We start from the raw sequence: 26,022 nt of genomic DNA on the forward strand, positions 1-26,022 counted from the left end.
CTTACGGGTTTCTAGGTTTCTAGCTTGTAAAAAGCGTTCACGTCCTCGCTTGTAAGCTGGGAGTTTTCTGAAAGCTCCCACATGTACCACGTGGCCGCTGTACCACCTGACAACTGTAGATTCATTTAGGCGTTGATAGTGGTGCCATGGAAACGCAAAATCCCCAGTCCAAGGACCAAAAGGACGTGAACAGCTCCGAATATAACGTCACGTGTTGTTATCTCAAGATTCCGGTTAATAAGAGGTGACGTGAACGCAGCATAACTGTAGCCTAATCTTGCTCATAAGCCCTTAAACAACTTATAAAAGCCGCTGGGGCATGTTGTCACAAACTATATCAGTGAGCTGTATCTTTGTTTCTGTGCAATAACTATCACAGTGTCAGTATCCTTTATGTACTTCGTTTATTCTTGTCTTTAAATATTAGTTTATATCAGGAAAAAAAAAAAAAAACTTACTGTGAGAAATATTCACTGAAGTACAAACTAGCCTAAAGGTACGACCAGGAGGGGGCGCTCAGTAAATATCAATTTAATGTATTCATCGCACGAATTGAATTGATTATTATATTCAAGTTCACAATGATGATCCCTATGAAATATAATAGTAATTCACTTCAAATAGATTAGTACTGTTTAGTGTTTTCTCCTCAATGTGCTATAGCCTAGCTATTGCGGTTTTCTCTTCAACATGAACTATATTTTTATTTTTTTATTTATTAGTTTATTTGAATAGGGGCAGTACAAAAAACAGGATTCCAGCCAAAAGCCAGAAAATATGAATTGCACATAGAGAGTATAGCAAATGCTAAATTTGCACCTCAGGTGGAAGGAAGAAAGGCTTTTCCAAGAAAACTACCAACCCTGCTTAACTTAACTTAAAATATTTCGATATATGTTAACCACAACTACACTGAGGCCATACCGCATGGGGATGCCCGTTACTGAGGATTTTTACTGACTCAAATGGGGGATTACCTCATTTCCATAACATCATCATAGGATGAGGGCGTGATAGACTCTCGTGATAAGCAGCGCTGTACCTCACTTTGACGTCACAGTCTGCGCTTCTCACTGGGCGACGGGAGAGTGGGTGTGTTTAACGGGGGACTTCATTCATAAATAGAAAAAGACTTAAAACCCCAAATTAAAGAGAAGATCGGGGAATCGTTTGCGAGCGTTTTGTCTCATGGACCACGTGAATTATAGTTAGGTGAGTTTTGTCTGCTTGTCATTCACACACAGCTATTGTTTCCGTGATGAGCGCTCAGTGTCTTAGAATGACATCGTGCTTTATTATTGGAGATGATGGTAGTCTTAAATGCGGAGAGCATCTTCAAGCAGCGAGTTTCTGCAGGTTTGCCAAACAGACATGGATATCTTGTGTTTTAAACGGCTATAGATTAGAAATAATAGCCTGAACATCATTGGTTTGGAGTGAGGTTTAAATTCATCTACACGGTTTTGTATCGCCTGTTTGATGCACACAGTAATATGGCAAGCGGTTTGAACATTTATAGACTAACTAATATCTATTTTTTATCTTACTAATAGTTTTTTAATTACTAGTAAGTAGCTAATCCAACAGTGACTAACCAATTTCACATGTAGCCTAACTATCCATTTCATCCTAATAGCTAGATACTAGTAGTAGCCTATATATTCCAGCTTTACTAGTTATTGATTACTAGTAATATATTTTTTTTAATCTCACAAATTACAATACATTTTTACATGTCATATTTAATGAACATTCAGCTACTTCAGTAAACTATAATTTATATATTGTGATTTAAAACGTTAACAGTAACATTAGTGTCTAAAAATATACTAGTATCTATTGAAAAAGTTGGTGAATGTGATTTCACCAAGTACAACATGTTCCTGGATCAAAATGTGAATTGATCCTGGAACAACATTCCAATCAACCAATCCAGTTTGAGGGACAAGTTTACAGTTTATGTCAAGTTTAGGCTTACAACTAGGGTTAGGTGCTTCTACATCAGTGTTATTCACCTCTCATTTCCCTCTGAATTTAGGGATAAGTTTTGGGTATGGTTAGGTTTATGGCTATGGATAGGGTTAAGACAAGTTTTTTGGACAGGAATGTCATTTAAGGATTAAAAAAAATATGTTATCTTACTTGACAAAATCACAGTGACCTGAATAAGTTGTTGAAAAACTGCAATAGATAAGTAACTCTTTGAATAATTACAAATAATGAATATTTACTAGTGGAACTGGAATTGATTCCAGCAACAATTTGAGTACCAATTTAAGTACTTTGAACAAAATCATTAGAATTTTACAAGTGAAAAAAAGAATTTTGTTATCAATAACAATGTAATATTTGCTTACTGTTGAAATAACTACTAGAACTTAATGTATAATCAGTAGTGATGATGAAAATGATAATTATAATAAAAGTACGAGTCATATGAAAATACTATATGAAGGTTCTAGTTTGTTTTAAGGAATTAATGTAAATAATGTTTTATTTAAAAGTCTATAAATAATCTATAAGAAATGCGTATGGAAGAGATTTTTGAATGTGATACACCTCCTCAGAGTGTGCCATGCATGACAAGAAGAATCACAGGAGCATATGTTGCAAAACGTTCATGATAGTTGTTAGAAACTGTAAAATATGTTTCTTGAAGTAACCTAAAATGTGCTTTATGTGGTAACTAGTTTTATTTAAGCCAAAATATTATTAAAAATAACCCAATTAACCTGACGCCTTAGGCTTCACTAACAAAGGTCATATTTAAGGGTCATATTCAGTTATAACTCTTTAGAGTATATCATACAGCAAAATATTTAATTTACATAGTGAAAACCAAAGAGAGCACAAGTGCATTGACAGTGAGAAAGTAATCTGAAAGAATAGTCCATGAATGCTACAAATGAGTCTCTCTTGATTTGTTTTAATAACCAACAACGCAGTACATTAGACGTCTTCGTGAACAATACAGCAGCATTATGCTTCAGAGACACAAAAGAATGAGCTTAAATTATCTCAGGAATGCCTAATGCTAAAGACTTCAAGAGGGAGAAAGAGAGAGAGAAGCTATGAAAACAGGTAGGTGGGCAGAAGCTGGATGAGTATGCAGTAGGAGCTGAAGGCTTTGCAGTCCGAGCCGTTAAGCACACTGCTATCTCTGCATCTCTTGCACACAAACACACGCTGCCTTCAGATAATGGGAGAAAAGGCAGCGTCGCAGCATTAAAGAAACGAGGACTGCTTGGGAGGTGAGTGTGCAGGAGTGAGAGAGAGGTTGTTTTTTTTTTTTTGCAGTTCAGACAGAAAGCTGCGGTGTTAATGGTATTAAAGGGAGCATATGTTGCTGGGCCTCAGCCCTTGGATAAAAAAAAGGGTGATATTTTGCCACATAAGTATGTGTTTGTATACATGAATTGTGAACAAAATATGTTAAGAAGGAGATTGGGAGCTATATTCATGTTTAAAAGCCAATCGTTCTAAAGAAACTGTTAGTTCAGGGATGCTTTTGTTTTATTTTCCTTCTAAAAGAGAATTCAAATCCTTCTTTAGTGCCGTAACCGGCTTCAAAGCAGCTGCCTGACTTCCTGTAATGTCTTTCTCAGGGGGGACACTCTCTCTGGCTTGGACCATGAGCAATGAGTCTGCCATATGGAGCACACCAGAATCCACCACCGTAAGTACTTGTGCTTCTCCTTCCTGTGCTGGTTACATTCATTACGTCCATTCCCTCTCTTTGCAGTGCTATCTCCAGACATGTGAATCAAAAATATCCTGTTCTGCATCCTTTGTAATTGGATCCACCGCAAGATCTAAGCAAATTAGCCCTTGCAAGAGAACTTTGAGTCAGACCGAATCCATTGCGCCGTCAGACTATGTGATAGAGCATCAGAACCCTGAGTTACTGTCAGGAACTTCAATTACCGGCATAAGCAGAATCATTCGATTAGGTTAGAATAGAGATATTTTTTCAGGAATAGTGACTAATTCCAGGATGTTTTGGGATTTTGGACCTTATATAAGGCTTGAAGGAATAGTTTACTCAAAGGTGATACATTTATTCGTTCCAATCCTGCATGACTTACTTTCTTCTAAAAAGGAGAACATTTGAAGAATGTCCTAGCTGCTCTTTTCCATGCAATTACAATGAAAGCACCATAAAAGCATAATAAATGTGGTCTATATGACTCGTTTGTGTATTCATTTAGCAGACAGTTTTTCCAAAGCAACTTAAAAATTCAGCCATATGATAGCTTTGTGTGAGGAACAGAAAGATGTAGCAATGTGTGATTTGTGAATGAATCATTCTTTCGAGTTGATTCAGATCACAAAATTGTTCTTGAAAATTTCTCCATTTGTGTTCTATGGAAGAAAGAAAGTCATACAGGTTTTGAATAACAATTAGTAATACACCAAATTCATTATTTTAATGAAACACCTAAACCGAAATTTCAAAATTTCATTTAGCTGAAAAAAGGTAACCAAAAAAAAGTTTCTGTAATTTAATTTGGGTAATTGCGTAATTGAACTCGGTTTTTGGTTCAAGGTGTTGTGTTCTTCGCCACTGAGCCGAAGAACACTTCGTCCAAAAACAAAAGTACATTTTTTTTTTAAGTTGCCGAAATTTCGGTGGCTTACTAGACAGAAAAATCATTTTTATTTAAATAAGAGAGATCAAATAAATTCTTCTGGTCTGGATGTTCTCAACGCTCTCAAGGTGAAGTCTCATTTCTGATTAAATTTTGCAGGTAAAAAAAGGACAATAGTGTAGCGATATCTGTGTTGCAAACTTTTTCACTTCCACACTGTCTCTTTCTTAAACAAGTTAGTCTGACTTCTTCTTAAAACTTTCGCAATGCTACCACATGGAAAATTGACTAGGTTCTTCTTTGAGAACATCCTTCACTCTTGCCAATGTGGGTTAATGTTGGAGCGCCCCAGTGATAAATAGCCTGCTGTCTTTATAGATTAAAACAGAGAAATCAGTCTTCCAAACGCTTCCATTTACAAAGTAATAGACCCGATCTGAATAAACTCTTCCCTGATCTTCAACTGAACAATGTCTTCTGGGTAATTAGGATGTTGTTCTCCACCAATTTAAACTTAGACTAAGAATAATTGTAAGGTGTTACTTGTATGGGCCTTGTTCTTATGCATTCTTTCCATTGAACACCTTTTCAGAACAGTTAGTTCAGACAATTAAGCAGATGGCAGGGTGAAAGGTGCTGTATGCATTTGTTCTTTGATGTCTATGAGGAAGAAACCTTCTGTCTCTTCCATTCTTGTCTCTGTGGCATAGGTCTCCACCTCTAGATCTTTCTAGAGACTAAAGCCTCTTCAGAAACTGGGCTTTATGTAATATCGCTATATACTCATCTCATATATTGGCATCTGGTTCCATGAAGAACCTTTAACAACCATGCAACCTTTCCATCACACAAAAGGTTCTTTATAGTAGTAAAATGTCCTTTAGATTATTAAATCCTTGGCATTAAAAAATCTTTTAGGTACTGTTCACTGAAAGGTTCTTTGAGAAACCAAAATGATTCTACTATGGCATCGCTGTGAAAAACCCCTTTTGGAATTTTTATTTTTAAGAGTGTCAGGGCCAGTTTTTGCTTTTATGCCAAAAAATGTCTCTAGTTTATGTATATGTCAGTACATTTATAACAGTGAAGGGTTTTGCAAGTCGGACTACATAATTGGAGAAACTTATATAATGTGAAAATTGAAGTCATGCGGTTTTACTCGAAGAAGGAATTTCCATTTTGACTGGTTTGTTTCTTTCCCTGGTGTTTACCTAGGAAGCCCCATTGTCATCAGGGACACAGAATGGCTATGTCCTCCTGCTGGTCCTTTTGTCCATCTTTGTTGGGGGGACACTGGTCCTGCTCTCTGTCCTTCTGATTGTCTGTCGCCGATGTTGTGAAGGGGACAGACGCCATGCGTGGTAAGACCAGTCCCTCACAATTTATACATTGACATGCCCCTGAATCAGCATACTAGTTCTGGATAACCATTTCTGTCAACCAATTAGATTTTAGGATGAGGAACTTTAATAAAATTCAACCTACCTGTAACTTTTCTCACTTGGTTCTTGTCGCTGAAAATTGTCATGTGGTGCAACTGCAGTATCTATTTAAAGGATTAGTTCATTAATTACTCACCCTCATGTCATTCCAAACCCACCAAAACCTTTGTTCATCTTTGGAACTCAAATTTAGATATTTTTGATGAAATCCAGGAGTTTTTTTTTTATCCCCAATTGAAAGCAACATAATTACTGTCATTCAAGTTTGAGAAAAGTACTAAAGACATAGTTAAAATGCGAATGTGCATAAAATGGAGCGCCGAGAATACTTTGTAAAAAAAAAAAAAATATTCTTGTCATTTCAAAACATTAAGGTTGAACCATTGTAGTCACATTGACTATTTAACAATGTCTTTAGTACTTTTCTGGACCTTGAATGACGGTAATTACATTGCTTTCCATTAGGGATAAAAAAAAAAGCCTCTTGGATTTCATAAAAAATATCTTAATTTTTGTTCTGAAGATGAACGAAGGTCTTGCGGGTTTAGAATGACATGAGGGCGAGTAATTAATGACAGGAATTTCATTTTATGGGTGAACCAACACTTTAAAATAAATACTAATTAATATAATACATTCACATGCATAATATTTTAGATGAGTAGTAGTAGTGATGTTTTAGTATTATTTATATTCTATTATAGCATTTATTAATATTTTAAATGAGCTTTTTTATATATATTTTCCATTTTTATTTTAATTTTAACTTCATTTTGATGTGTTTTTGTCATTTTTCTTCATTTTTAAATATTTCTCTTTAGCTTTAATTCATTTTTATTTCAGTTATAGTAATTTAGTACTTCAACTTATTTTCTTATTTGTTTTGTTTTTTACATCTAATATTTATATTTTATTTTACCTCAGCTTTATTTCAATTACCGATTTAAAAAAAAAAAAAGTTTTAGTTAGCAAGAACAACACTGACTAGTACAGTAAAGGTTTATTTTTTATAAATCTTAGTGATATTTGTATATTTATCTTTTCAGAGCAGTCAAAATCAAGGATTTTGTAAAATTTACAGAACCATTGAAATCGTTTCAAAATTTATAAAAGGATCCATGTTAGCACATTGTATCAGTGATTTATTTTTTAGTTTTTTTTTCCATAATTAAGATTAGGATGCTTTTCACACAGGACATCACATCCTAAAACATAAAATCATAAAATCACTGAAACAATTACAGTTTATACAATAAAAATAACAGAGATGAGAATGCTTTCATTGTGAATATACATTATACAGTCTGCAGATTTAATCATCATTGCATGATGTTTGCATGTTGGTGCATATGTTACAATTCTGGCAGATGAAGCATATGATTATGTTTGACGTTAAATTATACATCAAATAGAACCACAGAGATTCAACTGGAATAAACAGATCCTCCCGTGAAGCCAAGGACGCTCAGCCCCAATGTTTTCTGTGCACATTCGTCACAGCCTGGCTGCATTTGTCAGTGGCTGCTGAGAGGTGTAGAGTCTGTCTGCACTCCAGGCAGCCTGGAGGAGTGCAGGCTCACACAAATGACGAGTATAATGAGATCTCATAGCAGCCATCAGCCACGATAAATCACTCCTGGTGCGGGAGAGAGTGCACTCTAGCCAACACCCACTAATACACACACACTCGCAGTGTGGCACCGTGCTCTGTGGTTAGAGGACTGGAAACTCATTTCCAGTTTCTCATTACCCACAGTGCCTTATGGCGTATGAAACCGTATATTGTCGTAATAAAGCCGGTGTTGTTATTGTCTCTATCATATGGCATTTAGTTAGATGTCAAGACAGGTGGATGTGAATGAGTTTTTTTGTTTTGTTTTTTTTTCTGAATTATTCACAATTGGGACATTCTCAAAATCTTTCTGTCTAGCAAAACCCCATAAAATCAAGTTTTTTTTTACCTGAACGCTAACACACGTGGACTAAAAGCCACTTAAACTGTTTTTTATTCTTCTTCTTGCTTTGAGTATGCTTTATTTTGAGTAACAATTATTTATGCATCATAAACAACATGTTGTGATAAAAATCACAATTATGTTAACGGATACATTCAACAGAGTCATACATTTTAATTTTACTGTCAGATGGACAATTAAACATTTGCTTGAACTTTAGCTTCAAGTTTACTAAAACTTCACATTTTAATTTTACTGTGAGATGGACAATTAAGAATCAAATCATCTGAAGTTATTGAGGATTTTCCAGTAAAGTGCAGATTTAATGTGTAAACAATGGCTCCACCATAACAAAAATAGCATTGTACAGTGAGACATTTAAGATTATTTACAAGTCATTACTTTTACAAATAATTGGAATGGAATTTAAAAATATATATTGATAAGCATATTTTTCTAGTAATCTATTAATCTTCATTACATCTCGCATATCTATTTTGAAATGCCATATTTTTGTCCTTTGCTAGTATCACTAGTCAATTACAATTTCGAGAGTGAATCACGGATTTACATGTAGATGTTACTTTCTGAAACTTTGAAGCATGTAATTGGCTGTCAGTCTCATCTCTTAATACTTTTATTCGATGGATTATAGCTATATAGCCTTGAAAGTGTGAAAGACTGCTCACTTTACAATCACTAAAAAGCTGTCACTCATCTCCGTTTTTGATTTCACAATGTTATATTAAAATTAGTCTACACTAATGAACCTCTTTGTAACATCGTGTCTGTTAATGAGAGGATTCGCAAGAGGGAGCAGAATTCAGTGCTTTGAAGCGGTGAGTGGATTCTAAATTAAACACCTCTGATTGGCCATTGCGTTCAAGAGATCAACAAACATGCCTGTGATTGGCTACATTCCGCACCGCTGCAAAAACACGCTGTAAATAGGAACATTTCATGTTCTCCAGAGATTTAACTCAAAACGCAATGGAGTTTTTGCCAAATCTGTTTCACCAATATGATAATATTACAGTATCAGCTGAGGGTGCTCTTGCTTTCATTTCAGGGTGCTTATTTTTAAATTTGACTTTGTGATGTTTTTAACCCATGTTTTATTTTTTTTTAACAAAAAATTATTTATGATCAAACATTAATTGGCGGACCCCTTGCAGTACCGTTACGGACCCCAGGTTGAAGAACCTTGATATAACTGAATACTATCTTAGTAACTTTACAATATAATATAATATAATATAATATAATATAATATAATATAATATAATATAATATAATATAATATAATATAATATAATATAATATAATATAATATAATATAATATAATATAATATAATATAATATAAAAAAATGTGCAAAGCAATAGAATTAAACTCCAGGAACATGATTGTCATCATATTTTGCGAATAAACCACTTATGCATGATATGAATGTGATTTACATAAATTTGAATTTGACTCATTAACTGTTTGCATTGAAGGTTCATTGTTTGCCTCAGGGCTAGCGATGACACCGAGAAAAGTAATACCACCTATATTGAGGAGGCCCAGCCAGTACATGGTAAGAACTTCACTAATAAAGTTAATGTTCATATTGCATGTCAACCTCTAAGTTAATGCATTTCCATGTGTATTTAAATACAGGCTTCAGGTAAAATGTCGAGGTCAAGTTTAAGTGACTTTATACTTTATACAGTCTCATATACATCAACTGAGGGCGTCGTGCAAAAAACAAATACGTCCTCTGGTCTAATCTGTCTCTCCCCGCACAGAGATTACGATTCGCGTTGATGAGTCAGACTGCCTTTCGGCAGCCAGCTCCCACGACATGGAGACAGAGCGTTTCCTCTCCACGGGCACAACCGGCCGCCGGGTCTCCTTCAACGAAGCAGCACTCTTCGATCATAGCAAAAAAACACAGGAGAAAGGTCGAAGGTCAGCCTCCCACTCACTCACGCCGCCCACTCTAGACACACACAGCGCTCCTATTCACAGCGCTTACTGCCGCAGCAGACTGCAGCCTTCATTATTCCTTTATGCATGTGTTTTACATTTACATCTGTGCTTGTCAGATGCATTAGCTCTTTAATGAATAACATAGACATTTGTCAACATCAAGATTTTGGGTTAAAAAATTAATGAGAATGTATAAGGGGAAAGTATATATTGTAAAAAACATTAATTTGACATTAATTTAAAACATAATTTGACATGAATATTTGAAAATAGAAAATTTTCTAGTCTCTAATTTATTTGTAACGTCATAAAAATGTATGCATAATAAATATTAGAGAATTAAATGTATATTACAAATGTGAATATATATATATATATATATATATATATATATATATATATATATATATATATATATATATATATACATACACACTTATATATACACTTTAAAACTGTTTTAAAACAATTAATTCTTTAATACTTATGCATATATACACTCACCTAAAGGATTATTAGGAACACCATACTAATACTGTGTTTGACCCCCTTTCGCCTTCAGAACTGCCTTTCTACGTGGCATTGATTCAACAAGGTGCTGAAAGCATTCTTTAGAAATGTTGGCCCATATTGAAAGGATAGCATCTTGCAGTTGATGGAGATTTGTAGGATGCACATCCAGGGCACGAAGCTCCTGTTCCACTACATCCCAAAGATGCTCTATTGGGTTGAGATCTGGTGACTGTGGGGGCCATTTTAGTACAGTGAACTCATTGTCATGTTCAAGTACCAATTTGAAATGATTCGAGCTTTGTGACATGGCGCATTATCCTGCTGGAAGTAGCCATCAGAGGATGGGTACATGGTGGTCATAAAGGGATGGACATGGTCAGAAACAATGCTCAGGTAGGCCGTGGCATTTAAACGATGCCCAATTGGCACTAAGAGGCCTAAAGTGTGCCAAGAAAACATCCCCCACACCATTACACCACCACCACCAGCCTGCACAGTGGTAACAAGGCATGATGGATCCATGTTCTCATTCTGTTTACGCCAAATTCTGACTCTACCATCTGAATGTCTCAACAGAAATCGAGACTCATCAGACCAGGCAACATTTTTCCAGTCTTCAACTGTCCAATTTTGCAAAAATTAATTTTGCAAATTGTAGCTTCTTTTTCCTATTTGTAGTGGAGATGAGTGGTACCCGGTGGGGTCTTCTGCTGTTGTAGCCCATCCGCCTCAAGGTTGTGCGTGTTGTGGCTTCACAAATGCTTTGCTGCATACCTCGGTTGTAACGAGTGGTTATTTCAGTGAAAGTTGCTCTTCTATCAGCTTGAATCAGTCGGCCCATTCTCCTCTGACCTCTAGCATCAACAAGGCATTTTCGCCCACAGGACTGCCGCATACTGGATGTTTTTCCCTTTTCACACCATTCTTTGTAAACCCTAGAAATGGTTGTGTGTGAAAATCCCAGTAACTGAGCAGATTGTGAAATACTCGGACCGGCCCGTCTGGAACCAATATATATATATATATATATATATATATATATATACCTCATAAATAAAGACTTATAAACATAGAAAATATATATATAGAATTATTTTTTATATAATTACTTTATAAAATATGATTATAGAATTGTTTATCTAACAGGAACTATGCACATAAATCTAGCACAGTTAGCTCATTTTCAACTATCTATAAGACATTTTTAGCAAACACTGCCATGATATATGTGTGTTATAAATCTATAATGAAGTGATAAACACTAACAGTGTGTGTAATTTCTCACCACAGGTACACGCTTACAGAGGGTGACTTCCATCACTTGAAGAACGCGCGGCTCACCCACCTCCACCTCCCTCCACCCGCCCTCCAGATACTCACCATCCACGAGTGTGAGTCATCAGAGAACAGTATTGCCATGACAACACGCCCCGTCGCTAAATCCAGCCTCTCAATTTTTCAGGTGACAGCCACATTGCTCTGCTAATAGTAGAGTATGATGTCAGACATAAGAAGGGCATGAGATTGTATTTTTAGGTCAGTTAAAAGCTTTGAGGGCATGATGGATTGTCAGTTTGTCAAGTGATGTGGTGTGTAAGGAGATGTCTATGCTTTGGAGCAATTGATTTATCTAGATATTGGGGTCATTCATGTTTTAACATGTTAGCTTTTACTCCTACTTTACATTAATCAAGTAATGATGAAGCGACATGAGATAAATCCTGCTGTATCCCACAAATTGTACTTTTTTTTTCTTTTTTCTTTTTCTTTTTTTTTTTTTGTCCTAATCAGCTGCAGCTGCTACAAGCGACCCTTGACAAGAAATTGTCTGTTCAGAATAGTATACTAACCTAGTATGTACTTTACAGTACACTGTATACTGACTACAAAAATAGTATGTGAAACAGTATGCATCATTTACATTACCATGCAAATTGCTCAAAAGTGACAGTAAAGACTTTTATGATGTTATAAATGATTTCTATTTCAAATAAATGTTGTTTTGAATTTTTCATCAAAGATTCCTGGAAAAAATGTATCATGGTTTCCACTGAAATATTAAGCAGCACATCTGTTTTTAACCTTTATAATAATAATAATAAGAAATGTTTCTTGAGCAGCAAATCAGCATATTAGAATGATTTCTTAAGGATCATGTGACAATGAAGACTGGAGTAATGATACTGAAAATTCAGCTTTGTCATCAAAGGAATAAAAATACATTTTAAAAATATATTTAAATAGAAAAAAGTTACTTTAAATTGTAATAATATTTCACAGTATTACTGTTTTTAAATGCAGCCTTGGTGAAACTTCTTGTAAACATATGTGTGAAACAAGGAAGCCCCTCCCACAGTCAATTCTCATTGGTCCAAAGTTCCATATAAGGAATATCAAACATAATTTGATTGGCTGTCACATTTTAAAAACTGGTTTAATCGTCATTCCACAAGGAAGCCCCTCCCACAGTCAAATCACACTGGTCCAAAATTTTTTATAAGAAACATCAAACATAATCTGATTGGCTGTCGCATTATAAAAATGGGTTTCATCATATCTGGTTAGTATATTATGTACTAATGCTGTTCCAATAAAGTTATTCATTCTGAAGCTTTTGATAAACATTTTTATATTTGTACTGGAAAAGTTTCAAATGACTGCATGATTTAGTTTGTTTAGGTTTGTTTTTCATTACTGCCATATAAAAATTAACATGCATTGTATTTGTCACATGCACAGCCACCAGTATGTTCACTGCCCCAGACTGCCCTGACCAGCCGAAGTCTCAGTCCCAGCTCTGCCCTTCCTGGTGACACTCTCAATTCCACTGTAGACACAATGTTCTGTGAGAGCATTGCAGTGGCCTGTCCTGAACCCTCCAGTCCATGTCTAGTGAGTCACACACACTGATACACTCAACCACTGAAGCATAATAATTTGCACACAACCGATATTGATTTTTAGAGTGCCGATATTAAGCCAATATATAATATCCATTTTGATATCTATTTCTGGGGCCGTATTCACAAAACATCTTAAGGCTAAAAGTAGCTCCTAACTTGCCGATTTAGGAGAAACTCTTAAAAATAATGGGTGTGTCAGTCATAATTTTAGGAGTCCTAATTTTTTGCTCTAAGAGTATTTCACAAAGCATTTTAGCGCTAAAACTAGCTTCTAAGTCTGTGAGAAGTTAGAAGTAGTCAAGAGGACTCCTAAGTCTCTAAGACCAAATCACAAACAGTCCTAATCCACCCAAAGACACTGTACACCATTGAGGCAATAGCGATTGAGCCTTGGGTGCTGAACTTTTTCTTTATAAATGCAATACATTATGATTTATAGATTTATAGACACCAAAAAAAAAAAATCTTTAACAAATTAAATTTTACAATTAACTTTATATACTAGTTTAATTAGTGACACTTAGCCTATTTTAAAACCTTTATGGCAACAATGGCAACATTTTATTTTGACTTTTTTATTAAAAAAAAATTTATTTGAATAGGGCAACATTTGTATTTTAAAACCTTTATTTTTCATTCTACAATATTTCTATGATTAAATCACTGACTCCTCCCCCATCAGCCAATCACTTGTGGTTTACTCCATAGCAACAAGGTCAACTCCGCCCTTACTCTTAGCTTAAGACTTCAGTCTATTCCTTAGTAAAAGTTTGTCTCAGCAGCTCTGTGAATAGGTTTTAAGAGAAAACTCTTAGCTAAGAACTTTTACTTCTATTTAGGAGAACTCTTAGTGGTAAGATAAAATGTTTTGTGAATACGGCCCCTGATATCTAGTTTGAAATCAAGAATTAAGTTTGTTGACTGTGCGTGTCCAGTGACAGCTGCCCACATCCAATTCACACATAGTACACACATTTTTTATACAGTCTACAAATACACACTTTAGAAGATCTCGTAGGTTCCCCAGAGTTTGTGAAATGTAATGTTTATACCGTATACCATCCAAAATTTTATTTAACAGAACTGTTAAACAGAGAGAGTAAACTAATAATGACAGACAATGGGGGTTATGTGCAACAAACTTTCATATTCTGTAAAACAGGTCACATCACTTTCGGTTTGGATCTTTTGTATGAGCTTCGTTAAATATAGAGCCGTTTTACTCAAGATGCCTTCAAAGGAGCGAGCTAAGATGACCATACAATGTCCATCGCATATGCAGATTGGTATCTAAAAGTTTTATTTTTCTTCTTCTCACTAACATTTAGATAGTTACATAGACTAAAACACCAAAAACATGGCATAAAGCCTATGGGCGTTTGGACGCTCAGGCTTTGACGTTTTCAGTGCTTTCAAAATAAAAGTCCGCCTAAACAGTTAAACTTATCAGCGATGCTGACAATTAAAAAATGCCAAATATTGGCCAGTATATTGGCCTTGGTGTTCTATCGGTCATTAACTAAGCATAATACACACAAAACAATCCATGCGAACTGAAAATTAAAAGTTAATTTGAGTCACAAACACATGCTGAATACATAACAGCAGATCATCCAATTGTTAATCTCTTATAATTGATTTGCAATTATGTAATCTTGTGAACAAAAACAGATGGAGGTCAGAGGAGTCAGCAGGAGGGCAGACATTATGGGTAATGGTAGAGAGGGTGCATCGGCTTCAGCCACGGCCCTCTCCTCCTCTGGAGGGGCCCCACAGGGTCCCATGCTGCAGTTCTTCACCAAGCTCCGCCGACATGCCAGCCTTGAGGGAGCAAGTCCCTACTTCAAGATCAAGAAGTGGAAATTTGACAGCAGCCAAAGAGCTTCAAGTCTAGACATGAGAGGTCAGTGACACATCCACCACCTGGTGTGAATTTCATCATAAATGAACAGACTGTGTTAATGAAATTGTTTTTAGTTCATATTATAATGGGTTCGCTATATGCTGTTATTGTACCCTTATATAGTATGACAATCTCCTTTAGATGTACTCCCTTATTAAAATGATATTTTTAGATATTTTTAGGTACTTCAGTTAACTTTAGCTGTTAGAAAGTTGCATTTTAGAGGGTTTTACTTCTTTAGAAAATTGCAAAATTTGATTATATTTAATAAGAAAATTTATACATATACATATGCAGTTCTGTTATATATATATATAAACTCGATTCCAAAACGTGGGGACACTGTAAAAAATGTGAATAAAAACAGAATGCAATGATGTGGAAGTTTCAAATTTCAATATTTTATTTAGAATACAACATAGTTACATATCAAATGTTTAAACTGAGAAAATGTATAATTTTAAGGGAAAAATAAGTTGATTTTAAATTTCATGGCATCAACACATGTTGGGACAAGGCCATGTTTACCACTGTGTGGCATCCCTTCTTTTTATAACAGTCTGCAAACGTCTGGGGACTGAGGAGACAAGTGGCTCAAGTTTAGGAATAGGAATGTTGTCCCATTCTTGTCTAATACAGGCTTCTAGTTGCTCAACTGTCTTAGGTCTTCTTTGTTGCATCTTCCTCTTTATGATGCGCCAAATGTTTTCTATGGGTGAAAGATCTGGACTGCAGGCTGGCCATTTCAGTGCCCGGCCCATGTTGTGTTTCCATTACAGTAGCATTCCTGTATGTGATGCAGTGCCGTCTAAGGGCCCGAAGATCACGGGGCATTCAGTATGGTTTTCCGCCCTAGACCCTTACGCACAGAGATTGTTCCAGCTTCTCTGAATCTTTGGATGATATTATGCACTGTAGATGATGATAACTTCAAACTCTTTGCAATTTTTCTCTGAGAAACTCCTTTCTGATATTGCTCCGCCGCAGCATTGGGGGAATTAGTGATCATCTGCCCATCTTGACTTCTGAGAGACACTACCACTCTGAGAGGCTCTTTTTATACCCAATCATGTTGCCAGTTGACCTAATAAGTTGCAAATTGGTCCTCCAGCTGTTCCTTATATGTACATTTAACTTTTCCGGCCTCTTATTGCTACCTGTCCCAACATTTTTGGAATGTGTAGTTCTCATGAAATCCAAAATGAGCCAATATTTGGCATGACATTTCAAAATGTCTCACTTTCAACATTTGATATGTTATCCAATATATATATTGAATACAATATAAGTTTATGAGATTTTTAAATTATTTAATTCCTTTTTTATTCACAATTTGTACAGTGTCCCAACTTTTTTGGAATCGAGTTTGTGTGTATATATATATATATATATATATATATATATATATTAGGGCTGACCGATATATTGCATGCGATTGTCACGCGCATTTCGTCAGTAAAGCCGGTTCCCTGATTACGGCTAAATCGCCATCACCTGCTTTCAAATGGAGCGGCATTTAATAGACAGAGCCGTAGATCACTGACAAGCCACGCAATATCGCGTTCATATCGCAGATGAATCGCCTTCGATAATGAACGCGATATTGCGTGGCTTGTCAGTGATCTACGGCTCTGTCTATTAAATGCCGCTCCATTTGAAAGCAGGTGATGGCGATTTAGCCGTAATCAGGGAACCGGCTTTACTGACGAAATGCGCGTGACAATCGCATGCGATATATCGGTCAGCCCTAATATATATATATATATATATATATATATATATATATCGTTGTCGGGAACACATACTTTCCACACAAGCGGATCCACAGAGTTACATGGAAAGCTCCTGACACCTATGGGGTGTGCAATGAGATCAACTTTATCCGCGTTTCTAAGAGCTGACACACGTCTATCCTAAATAATTGAAGCTATCGAGGCGCCGATGTTGGTATTGACCATTTCCTGCTTGTTGCAACCTGCCGACTTTGACTGATGTGCTTGCCAGCCCATGGCCAACGACCAAAGCCTTTCGATGTTGTACGACTTCAAGACCTGGTCGTATTGCAGTAGTACAAAAGATTTTTAAAGATTTCAAATTTGTGTTTTTGATGAAAACTCCCTTTATTATTGCTTTATTATATTTATTTATTTATCCTCTTGTACAGCACAATGGCCAACTGCTGTTGTGATTATTGTGCTATATAAATAAAAGTTTGATTGAAGTTTGATTGATACAATGACGTGGAATCACGGAATAACCAGAATCACTTTGAACTATTGGCCCCTGACCTGGATTCCTGCTGGGACAAGTTCCGAGATACCCTGGTAACTGTGGCAATGGTGGCCATCGGGTGTCGACAGAGTACCTTCAGAGAATGCTGGATCCAACCTCGATCATGGGTGTTGATTGATGAACGGCGTCATGTGAAGCAAGTCAGGGATCAAGCATGTGTAGGCACGGAGCGCCAACCTACGTAGACGAAGCATAGGCACTTGGATCGGGCCAAGCCAAAAATGGGCCAAACCAAAAATGGCAAAAAATGTAGTGGTCTTTTAATGGTCTTAACTTTTTTAATCACAAATCATAGGAAGAAGAGTCAGTGTTGTTCCACTCAATGTTGATGGCATTAAACAGTTCATTTGAATTTAATGTGAGACCAAATATTCACTATAAGGTTCAAATCTGGGCTCTGACCAGGCCAAAACATGAGCCTGAAGCCAATTCATGGTTGTCTTTGCAATTTTGGCAGGAGTTTTGTCTTGTTGAAAAATAACATCTGATCATTCCTCTTTAGATAACAGATTTCATTTGTTGGAAGCAAGCCATTCTGCAATATTCTTCTATACTCCAAAGCATTAAATGACTGACTTTTCTCAGTGAAGTAGTTCACCAATAGCAGCAGCTAAAAAGGCTCCCCACACAATGACATCTCTCCATGCTTTACTGTGGTAGAGATGCATTTATTATTATATTTCTCAGCAGATTTTTGAAGACACTGCTCTGGAGTATCACCATGCAACTTGTGTTTCATTGTGATTCGTCACTCCACGCACAACTTCCCATATTCTGCAAAAAACTTCTGGCTTCTGCATTTGCTTAAATTTTGTTAATATCATGACCAATAATTTGTGGTGAAGACAATTAAAAGCTTAGAATTTAGACTTTTTTTGTACAAGTATAATATTATCTTTAATATTTAAAATATGAGAAAAGCGCAAGGTGTAGCTGATGGGATTGAATGAATGAATAAACATGAATAAATAGATTAACTAGAATACTGTTGTTTGATTATATAAGTATTACTGTAAAAAACTTTAGATTTATCCTCTCAGGTCTGTCAGCATGAAAGGAAGTGAGATGCTGTGGAAAGTACAGACAGTGTTATGAACCTGTGAAGCGATCAGTTTCCTAGCCTTAGGGGATGCAAAGCAATATTGAATGTTTCTTTGCTTTTCATTTAGCTCCTGCATTGTGTATTACCTTGGAAAATGATTGAAAACCTTAATAGAGTTTTAGTGCCTTCATGTAGCATGGAGCAGAGAAACAGTTCGGCTTTTGTGTGTGTGTGTGTGTGTGTGTGTGTGTGTGTGTGTGTGTGTGGCAGACTATAGAATATTCTCTCAGCCAAGACGGAGCTGCTGTATTTGCGTGCCAAGACTCGCTCTTAAGCAGATGGCCGGTTGACGCAGGGCTCTTCCATTCCAAACTTTTTTTTTTTAAATGAGAGATAGCAAAAAAGAGCGTTCCAAACATTCAATGTTTTTTTATTCTGTGGAACAATAAGGTCATGATTAAAGCAATGTTCTCCATCTAATGGATTTCCATTGTAGAGAGCCCATGTTAACTAATAAGATACATAATGATATTGTTAATATGTTAATTATGTTTTTGAATGCATTACAGCTAATGCACTACAGGGGTAATTAGGTCATTATTAAATTATTTTATATTTTAAAATATTACCAATAATAATTTAATTAATATCAATTAAAATTTTAATTTAATAATTAAATGGAATTATTAAAATATATAATTAAAATAACCAAAATGGAGCCAGACCAAATGCAAGTTTGCTAAAACAATGCCTGAATAATCATTTCGCTATTGGTTAACATTATCCAATAGCCTGCATAGCCTAAAGCCGCCCCTTTACTATCTCCAACAAATGATGGAGCAGAAGTTGTTTATTTTCAATGGAGAGTAGTACGGGAACTGCGTAGAGTTCCGAGCTTATGCTTATACAGAATTTTTGGATTCATTTTGAGATTTGCATGTGTACATTAATTTTTCTTTCACCATGGTGCCAAAGCAGAGGATAATGACTAATTTAAATGGGGGGAAATGCAACAATCGTTTATGAAAAGGCTTGAGAGGAAAAGCAAGTTATCGAATTTAGATTAGAAATGACAAAAAATTGCGATCATATTTGGCTAATACCAACAAGAACCTATTCTGTCGAGAGCTGTTGTTCCAACCGCGAAACTTTAATGTTTGTGAATGTTCATTGGAACTATGATTTTTCGGGAAATGCAGAATTGCTGAACTATGTTGGTGACGACGGAACTTGCGACCATAGTTGACTAATACTAACAAGAAACTATCCAGGTTTGGTGGATCAATTCATCATTTACGATAAAACCTGGAATGTGTTGATTTTGATTTCATGTTAGCCTTTTAAATTGCTTTGTGAGATTATTGATGAAAAATTCATGTCATTCCCAAAGGCTCCCCCAAACGGAGGCAGTTCCAGCGGCAGCGTGCAGCCAGCGAGAGCATGGACCAAGAGGAGCATGACGCCCATCACATCGACCTCATACAGTACATCGCTCGCACCAAGGATGTTACCTACTGCCCCACCCGGCCCAGTCCACGCCTTCTGTCCCCTCCTTCCACACCCCCACCCTCCCTCGGCAGGTATCTTTAATTGCCTCGCCCATGCATTCGCTATAGCAACCATCTGCCTTGCAACTCCTCATACAGCAGACCCCATTCCATGCTGGACTGATCTAAGCGCGCTGATTGCATTGCCTTATCATGGCATCATCAGCTTACAGTGCAAAAAGCTTTGCTTTAAATATAGAATATGGAAGTTGTTTCCTTGAATGTGGGTAAATTCCACAGGTTTATCTTTTGGTATTTGTAGCTACTGGTTTGCATATGGTTTGCAAAATGGTCCAGGAAGGTCGATATGCATGGTTTTGATCATTAATATATTTGTTTATATTTGCTTACCTATTACAACTGACTTCCCTGTATCTGTTGCTGGTCTTCTCAAATTAACCATCAGAGAGTGAGTCACAACCATCTGTGCGTTAATGGAGGCATCTGTTTTAACATCTCTGAATCTGGGCCTCAAAGCTTTAATGGAAAGGAAAAATAAAGAAACATAATATATTTGATATACAGTACCATTCAAAAGTTTCGGATCAGTAAAAAAAATTACTTTTATTAAGCAAGGGTGATTAAAGTGATCAAAAGTGGGAGTAAAGACATTTACAATGTTACAAAAGATTTCTATTTCAAATAAATGCTGTTCTTTTGAACTTTATGTTCATAAAAGAATCTTGAAAAATACATGTTAAAATATATGTAAATAGAAAACAGTTATTTTAAATTGTAATAATACTTCAGTATAGTACTCTTTTACTGTATTTTAGTCCATATAGATGCAGCCTTAGTGATCATAAGAGATTTCCTTCAGAAACTGAAGCATAAGTCTAAACACGACAATGAACTTGACATTGGACAGTGACAGCCAATGACATCACTACAGGTGAGACCGTGAGTATAAAAGGGCACCTGTGAAAAACATCATCCACGAGACAGGTGCAGGAGTATCTGAAGCATGGCAAAGGGACGCAGTGTCTCGTTTCCATTCTTAGGGAACTATGGTTACATGCATAACCTGAGACGTTCTCTTTTGAATGGGAACTCGCTCTGTGTCCCCTAGAGGCTGCTATGGGGAATGGAATACCCATGCGTCCATGCTGAAGGGATGAGTGACTAAGTGGCTGACATAAGTCAAAGTCTCAAAAGAATTCACCATCCCAAGGTACACAACAGCGGCTGTCATGACTGATTCCTTATGGCCAGAGTCCGAGCTAAGTAAGCATAATAAGGGAATATAGCCTTTCCAAGGAGGCTCAAGATAGAGTCTAACCACTCTGAACTACTGTTCAGCAAAAACACTTAGGAAAGAAGCATCAGAAACCGACTCCCAAGCAAGATGAGGCCTAACCAGCCTTAGGCAAAACATCAAGGAGGCCCAGAAGAGCCTAGCAACTTCATCTAACTGGACAGGCGAAGCTCTGCGGAGAGGAGGCCTAAATGACTCCACAAGGAAAGGAGGCCTAACAACACTCTGCATAGAGGGCAGTGGCCAAGTTCTAGGAATGGAGGCCTTGGCACTGCATCCTACGCCTGTTCTAACAGTAAGCGTAGCTCAGGGGAGCCTAATGGTGCTCCATTTCCAAGCAGTAACCAAGGAGGCTCACAAAGAACCTAACAACTAACTAGGCATCAGCACTACATCCCACACAATCTACGGGCACCAAGGAGGCTCAAGCAGACAGCCTGCAAATCTGTGCTACTGCATAACCTAGCTCTGAGAATGGAGGCCTCAGCAAGACAACTTTCTGAGAGGAAATAGGCAAGGACGCTCAAGAAAGCCTAACAACTTGGCAGCACTACCTGGTCGAGCTCTATAGGCGGAGGCCTAAAAATAGCGACTCCCAAAAGAGAGGAGGAACAATGCCCAAGTCTCAGGACAGCTTACCAGGGAGGCTCGCAGAGAGCCTAACTACTTGATATAGCTCTCCGGGCTAAGCTCTGAGGAGCGGAGGCCTCTATAAAGCGACTGTCTATAGTGAGAGGAGGCCTAGCAATGTGCCATAATAAAGGCAGTAACTCAGATAGCGAGCCTAACAACTCGGTAAACTGCCAGGCACCAGACAGCATATTCACAACAATCCACCTGTGCCATCAGTAAGGCAAATGTTGACATACTGGCAAAAATATCATCGGTCCAGCTTCAGGGGCCTGGTGTAAACATGGGTCAGAGCCTCTAACACACCCCACCTGACCTCAGTCAGGAAATGGAAGGGGGGACGGGGGAAGGAGGCAAATGTTGTTTAGCCTTTGGGATCCTAGAAGCTAAGCGCATTTGGATCACTTCCCTAAGATCTTTCTCCCTTTGGCTTCATGCCTCCTCCGTGCTCTACCCTCCTGCAGAGCCATCTCAATGGATGTGCCGAAAAGTTCAGAAGGCAAAACTGGCTCGTTGAGGAGAAAGTTTTTCTTTTTCTCCCCGATGTCAGGCAGGTTCACAAAGAGATGTCTCTTTGCTTCATCAAGCGAGATGTAACATGCAGTGGCTTAGTTGGCAGAGACGGAGCCTTCAATGTGGATGCCTCACCCATTGAGAGATAGCTAACCAGTGTCTCTTGGATTGGAGGCATCATCACATAACCATGTTCCCGCATTCCTTCCATATCAGCATAATTTGCATTCTAAAAAAGATGAATGCGGACAGAAAAAGGCTTTCCCCATGATCACTCCACCTCAGCATGAAGATCAGGGAGACAGGAAAGGCTCATACAAACTGGGAGTTATGTCCCCCAAAAAAATGCTCGCCCAAACAGCTGTGCGTGAACTGACGCTGCTCACGTTTCCACGGCAGATCTAATCTGTCAGTAGCACGGGACATAACTTCCAGTCCAGCCTCCGATCATATGCAGGGCAGACGTGCTGAGAGCGCTCAGACACATCTTTGAGCTCAACAGTCTTGTCCTGCTCATCTTGGCTTGAAGCTAGGAGCGCGCTCACTGCTGGGACAGATGATGTGAGTGATAACACATCATCCTTATCCAGCAGCTCGCCCTTGCCAGCCGCCAAAGAATCAGAAATATGCATATCTTTTTCAAATTCGTCGGCCAGCTCCATCTGCGAGCCCCCACGACTTTAGTCTCCTACTCGCCTAGGCTGCAGCATGTTCTGAACCACAAGGCACAGATGATTGCCTCAATTCCCTCGAAAAAAGGGACAAATGAGGGCAAAGTTTCTTCATAGAAAAACTCTCACAATGCACACAATCAGCCCCCTCAAGGACTGAGTGTGCATGCTCCTCGCCAAAGCACATAACACACATTTAATATGTGTCATCAGGTGTCAGATAATGTTGACATGGTCACTTTTTAAAGCTCTTAGCATTTGTGCTAGCCGTAACTATTGCCTTAGATACACATTCAAAATAAACAGACTCCTAAGACAAGAAGAGGATGATGTTTTGCTGAAGGTATTCCCCATAGTGTCCTCATTTAAAACGGAACATTAAAAAATTACAGACCTCATACTTTTGAACAGTAGCGTGGCCTACACTGATATAAAATATATTAATATACTAGGGATGGTTTACAGTAGTTGACTACTTGACAAGTTTAGACTAGTCAGTTAGTTAGGTTAAAAAGTTTACCTTAGTTATGATCTATATATATTTTCAGATATTTTTAGCAGTGCTTATTTAATTATTGTGGGAGGTTTTGTATTTACTCTTTTGGAGCATTGCCATTTTATATAAATGATAAAATTGTGAAAAAATTAAAAATATATTTAAGTTAAAATAAAAATTAAAATGTCTGAATCTGGGCTCAAAGCTCTAACGGAAAGGAAAAATAAACAAACAATTTATTTCACAGATCCACACTGACATAAAACATGATGTTGTGTTACATTGTGGCATTTGCTAAAGAAATACTGACGATATGTAGGAATATGAGCTTGTCTGATTTCATATGTGTGCTGTTCTTCAGGTTAGAGGTGGAGGTGATGGTGGAGCCCAGCTGCAGCAGAGCGATGGGTCCCGGGGTGATCGGCCTCACCTCCGAGCCCCCAGATGAGAGTGTTGGAATAGGCTGTCATCAGGAGAGCTTAGAACCTCAGACCTTGTACCGTGATATCTGGACTCTTCGTGCGTCCCTCGAGCGGTATGTCTCATCCGACCAGAGCAGCAACAATGACAAAGACTCAGTCCGTAGTGACGCAGACAGCGTGTGCTCTCTAGGGGGTAAGACCGAGATGGGAGGGTTGCCTAGGTACCCCTCGCAGGATATTGGGGATGAGATAGAGGGGGATGTGGACTTGCCTCTAGATGAGGGACTGGAGAAAGGTCGTAAACAGGATAGTGTCGATTCTGAAAGAGGAAGTGACGGGGAGCCTGGAAACCGCAAGCTCCTCCAGATGGACAGTGGTTATGCCTCAATAGAAGCACCTTCGCGTGCCCCTGAGGAGCTACGTCTGTTCGGAAGCAGCAGTAGCAGTAAGGATGGCTCAGCTGTGGAGCGCAGGCACTTCTTCAGTTCCGGACGCAAAGGGACCGTGTGCGAGAGCTTCGACACGGATGTCTTTGACGAAGAACTCGAAGAGGAACCTGCAGGTGCCACCGGCGGTGTGGACGGAGTTGAAACGGAAAAGAGCACCATGCTGTGGTCCCCTTATGGCCAGATGTTCACTCAGCGCAATGATCAACCTCATCCCCCCATCCTTTCCCGTCGCGACTACAGCATTGATGAGAAAACCGACGCACTTTTCCACGAGTTCTTGCGGCACGACCCGCAGTTCGATCAGCAGGAGTCCCCGCTGCGCTCCAAGCATCGTTCCCGCGTGCACCTGCGCAAGCAGTGGCAGCGCTCCAAACAATACAGCGACCCCGGCCAGCGCTTCCAATCCTCTTTTGACCGGTACCGCACTCCGCTCCGACGTGGCGAAACTGTCAACTATCCTTTAGAAACTAGCTACCACAGCACGCTCCCACGAATCATTAGTGCACCTGATGAAGAGAGCAGCGAAGGTGCAACCAGTACTCCTGAGACACCCAAGGCAGATCAGGATACTGCTACTGATGTGGATCCAGACAACATAAGAATATCTTCCAGCACTGAAAGCAGTGGAACCATCAACGAAAAGGAAGTCCTTGAGGCATCTCAGCCCCTTCCAACAACTGACATTACCGGAGAGCAATCGGTGGGCTGGGAGAACTCTAGGCGAGGTTTGCCACCCCCTGAGCCTCCTGATGAATGTACGCCTGAATGTACAAGCTACGGCCCACAGACAATCACAGAAGAGCTGAGTGACAAGCTAGCGGCTACCCTTGAAGAGCGGCTGTACTCAGATCTCCGCAGGACCAGGGAACCGCCCGAGTGTAGTGCAGTGACTTTGACCTACACATCGCCCGATCACAGTCCAGTGTAGCATGTGGCTCCCTTCATCTCCTCGTACAAGAACACTTTGCAGCAACTACAGGTCCAAAGTTTTGGTCGACATTGGCTCCGATCTGGAAAAGGTTTGCTTTGGTAATTTAAATGATGTTGAAATCATTGTCATTATGCCCTAGAGAAGTGGTGTAGAGACATTTCTTCCATGCCCATTCTTAAATAAAAGGCAGTTAAGGCGCATACCTCATGTTGCTCAACGGACCAATTCTTAAACAAATGAAATGTCAAAAGTCTGTTAGTAAAGCTCTTAATTTAGCTACTTGTTGACTTCAAAAGCCAATATTTTCTCTGCACTAGGTAATCCACTGTGAATTTGGGTGCTATTAGATTTAAGATTGATTATATTTGTAAGTGCATGAATTATATTGCAATGCTGCCTATCTGGATGTCTGTTCATGACCCAAATTAATATTATTATTATTATTTTTAATTTGGAAAGTACTTGATAGCCCTCCATTTGGTTACTATGTTTTGC

The 26,022-nt window shown here is 38.1% G+C and overlaps 1 protein-coding gene across 2 annotated transcripts; it reads left to right on the forward strand.

Moving 5' to 3' along the window:
* Positions 1-1,147: 1,147 nt before the first annotated feature.
* cbarpb (CACN subunit beta associated regulatory protein b) lies at positions 1,148-25,740 on the forward strand. Of its 2 annotated transcripts, none has more exons than XM_067398664.1 (10): positions 1,148-1,212; positions 3,606-3,676; positions 5,805-5,950; positions 9,486-9,565; positions 9,777-9,939; positions 11,764-11,935; positions 13,213-13,365; positions 15,048-15,279; positions 20,004-20,193; positions 24,087-25,740. In XM_067398664.1, exons 2-10 carry the CDS (start codon positions 3,632-3,634, stop codon positions 25,522-25,524), a joined length of 2,619 nt encoding a protein of 872 aa, XP_067254765.1. In that variant the 5' UTR covers positions 1,148-1,212; positions 3,606-3,631; the 3' UTR covers positions 25,525-25,740. The 2 variants fall into 2 exon arrangements, with proteins under 2 accessions (XP_067254765.1, XP_067254766.1); XM_067398665.1 differs by having other exon boundaries at positions 9,504-9,565.
* The last annotated feature ends 282 nt before the right edge of the window (positions 25,741-26,022 follow it).

This window comes from Chanodichthys erythropterus, chromosome 10 (genome assembly GCF_024489055.1).
Source record: "Chanodichthys erythropterus isolate Z2021 chromosome 10, ASM2448905v1, whole genome shotgun sequence".
NCBI lineage: Eukaryota > Metazoa > Chordata > Actinopteri > Cypriniformes > Xenocyprididae > Chanodichthys > Chanodichthys erythropterus.

Bases quoted from the DNA above. Each gene is read 5' to 3' on its own strand.
- cbarpb (XM_067398664.1), top strand. From the start codon at position 3,632: ATGAGCAATGAGTCTGCCATATGGAGCACACCAGAATCCACCACC. The intron at 9,940-11,763 runs GTCAGCCTCCCA...TTCTCACCACAG, and splicing joins ACACAGGAGAAAGGTCGAAG to GTACACGCTTACAGAGGGTG. The intron at 20,194-24,086 runs GTATCTTTAATT...GCTGTTCTTCAG, and splicing joins CCCCCACCCTCCCTCGGCAG to GTTAGAGGTGGAGGTGATGG.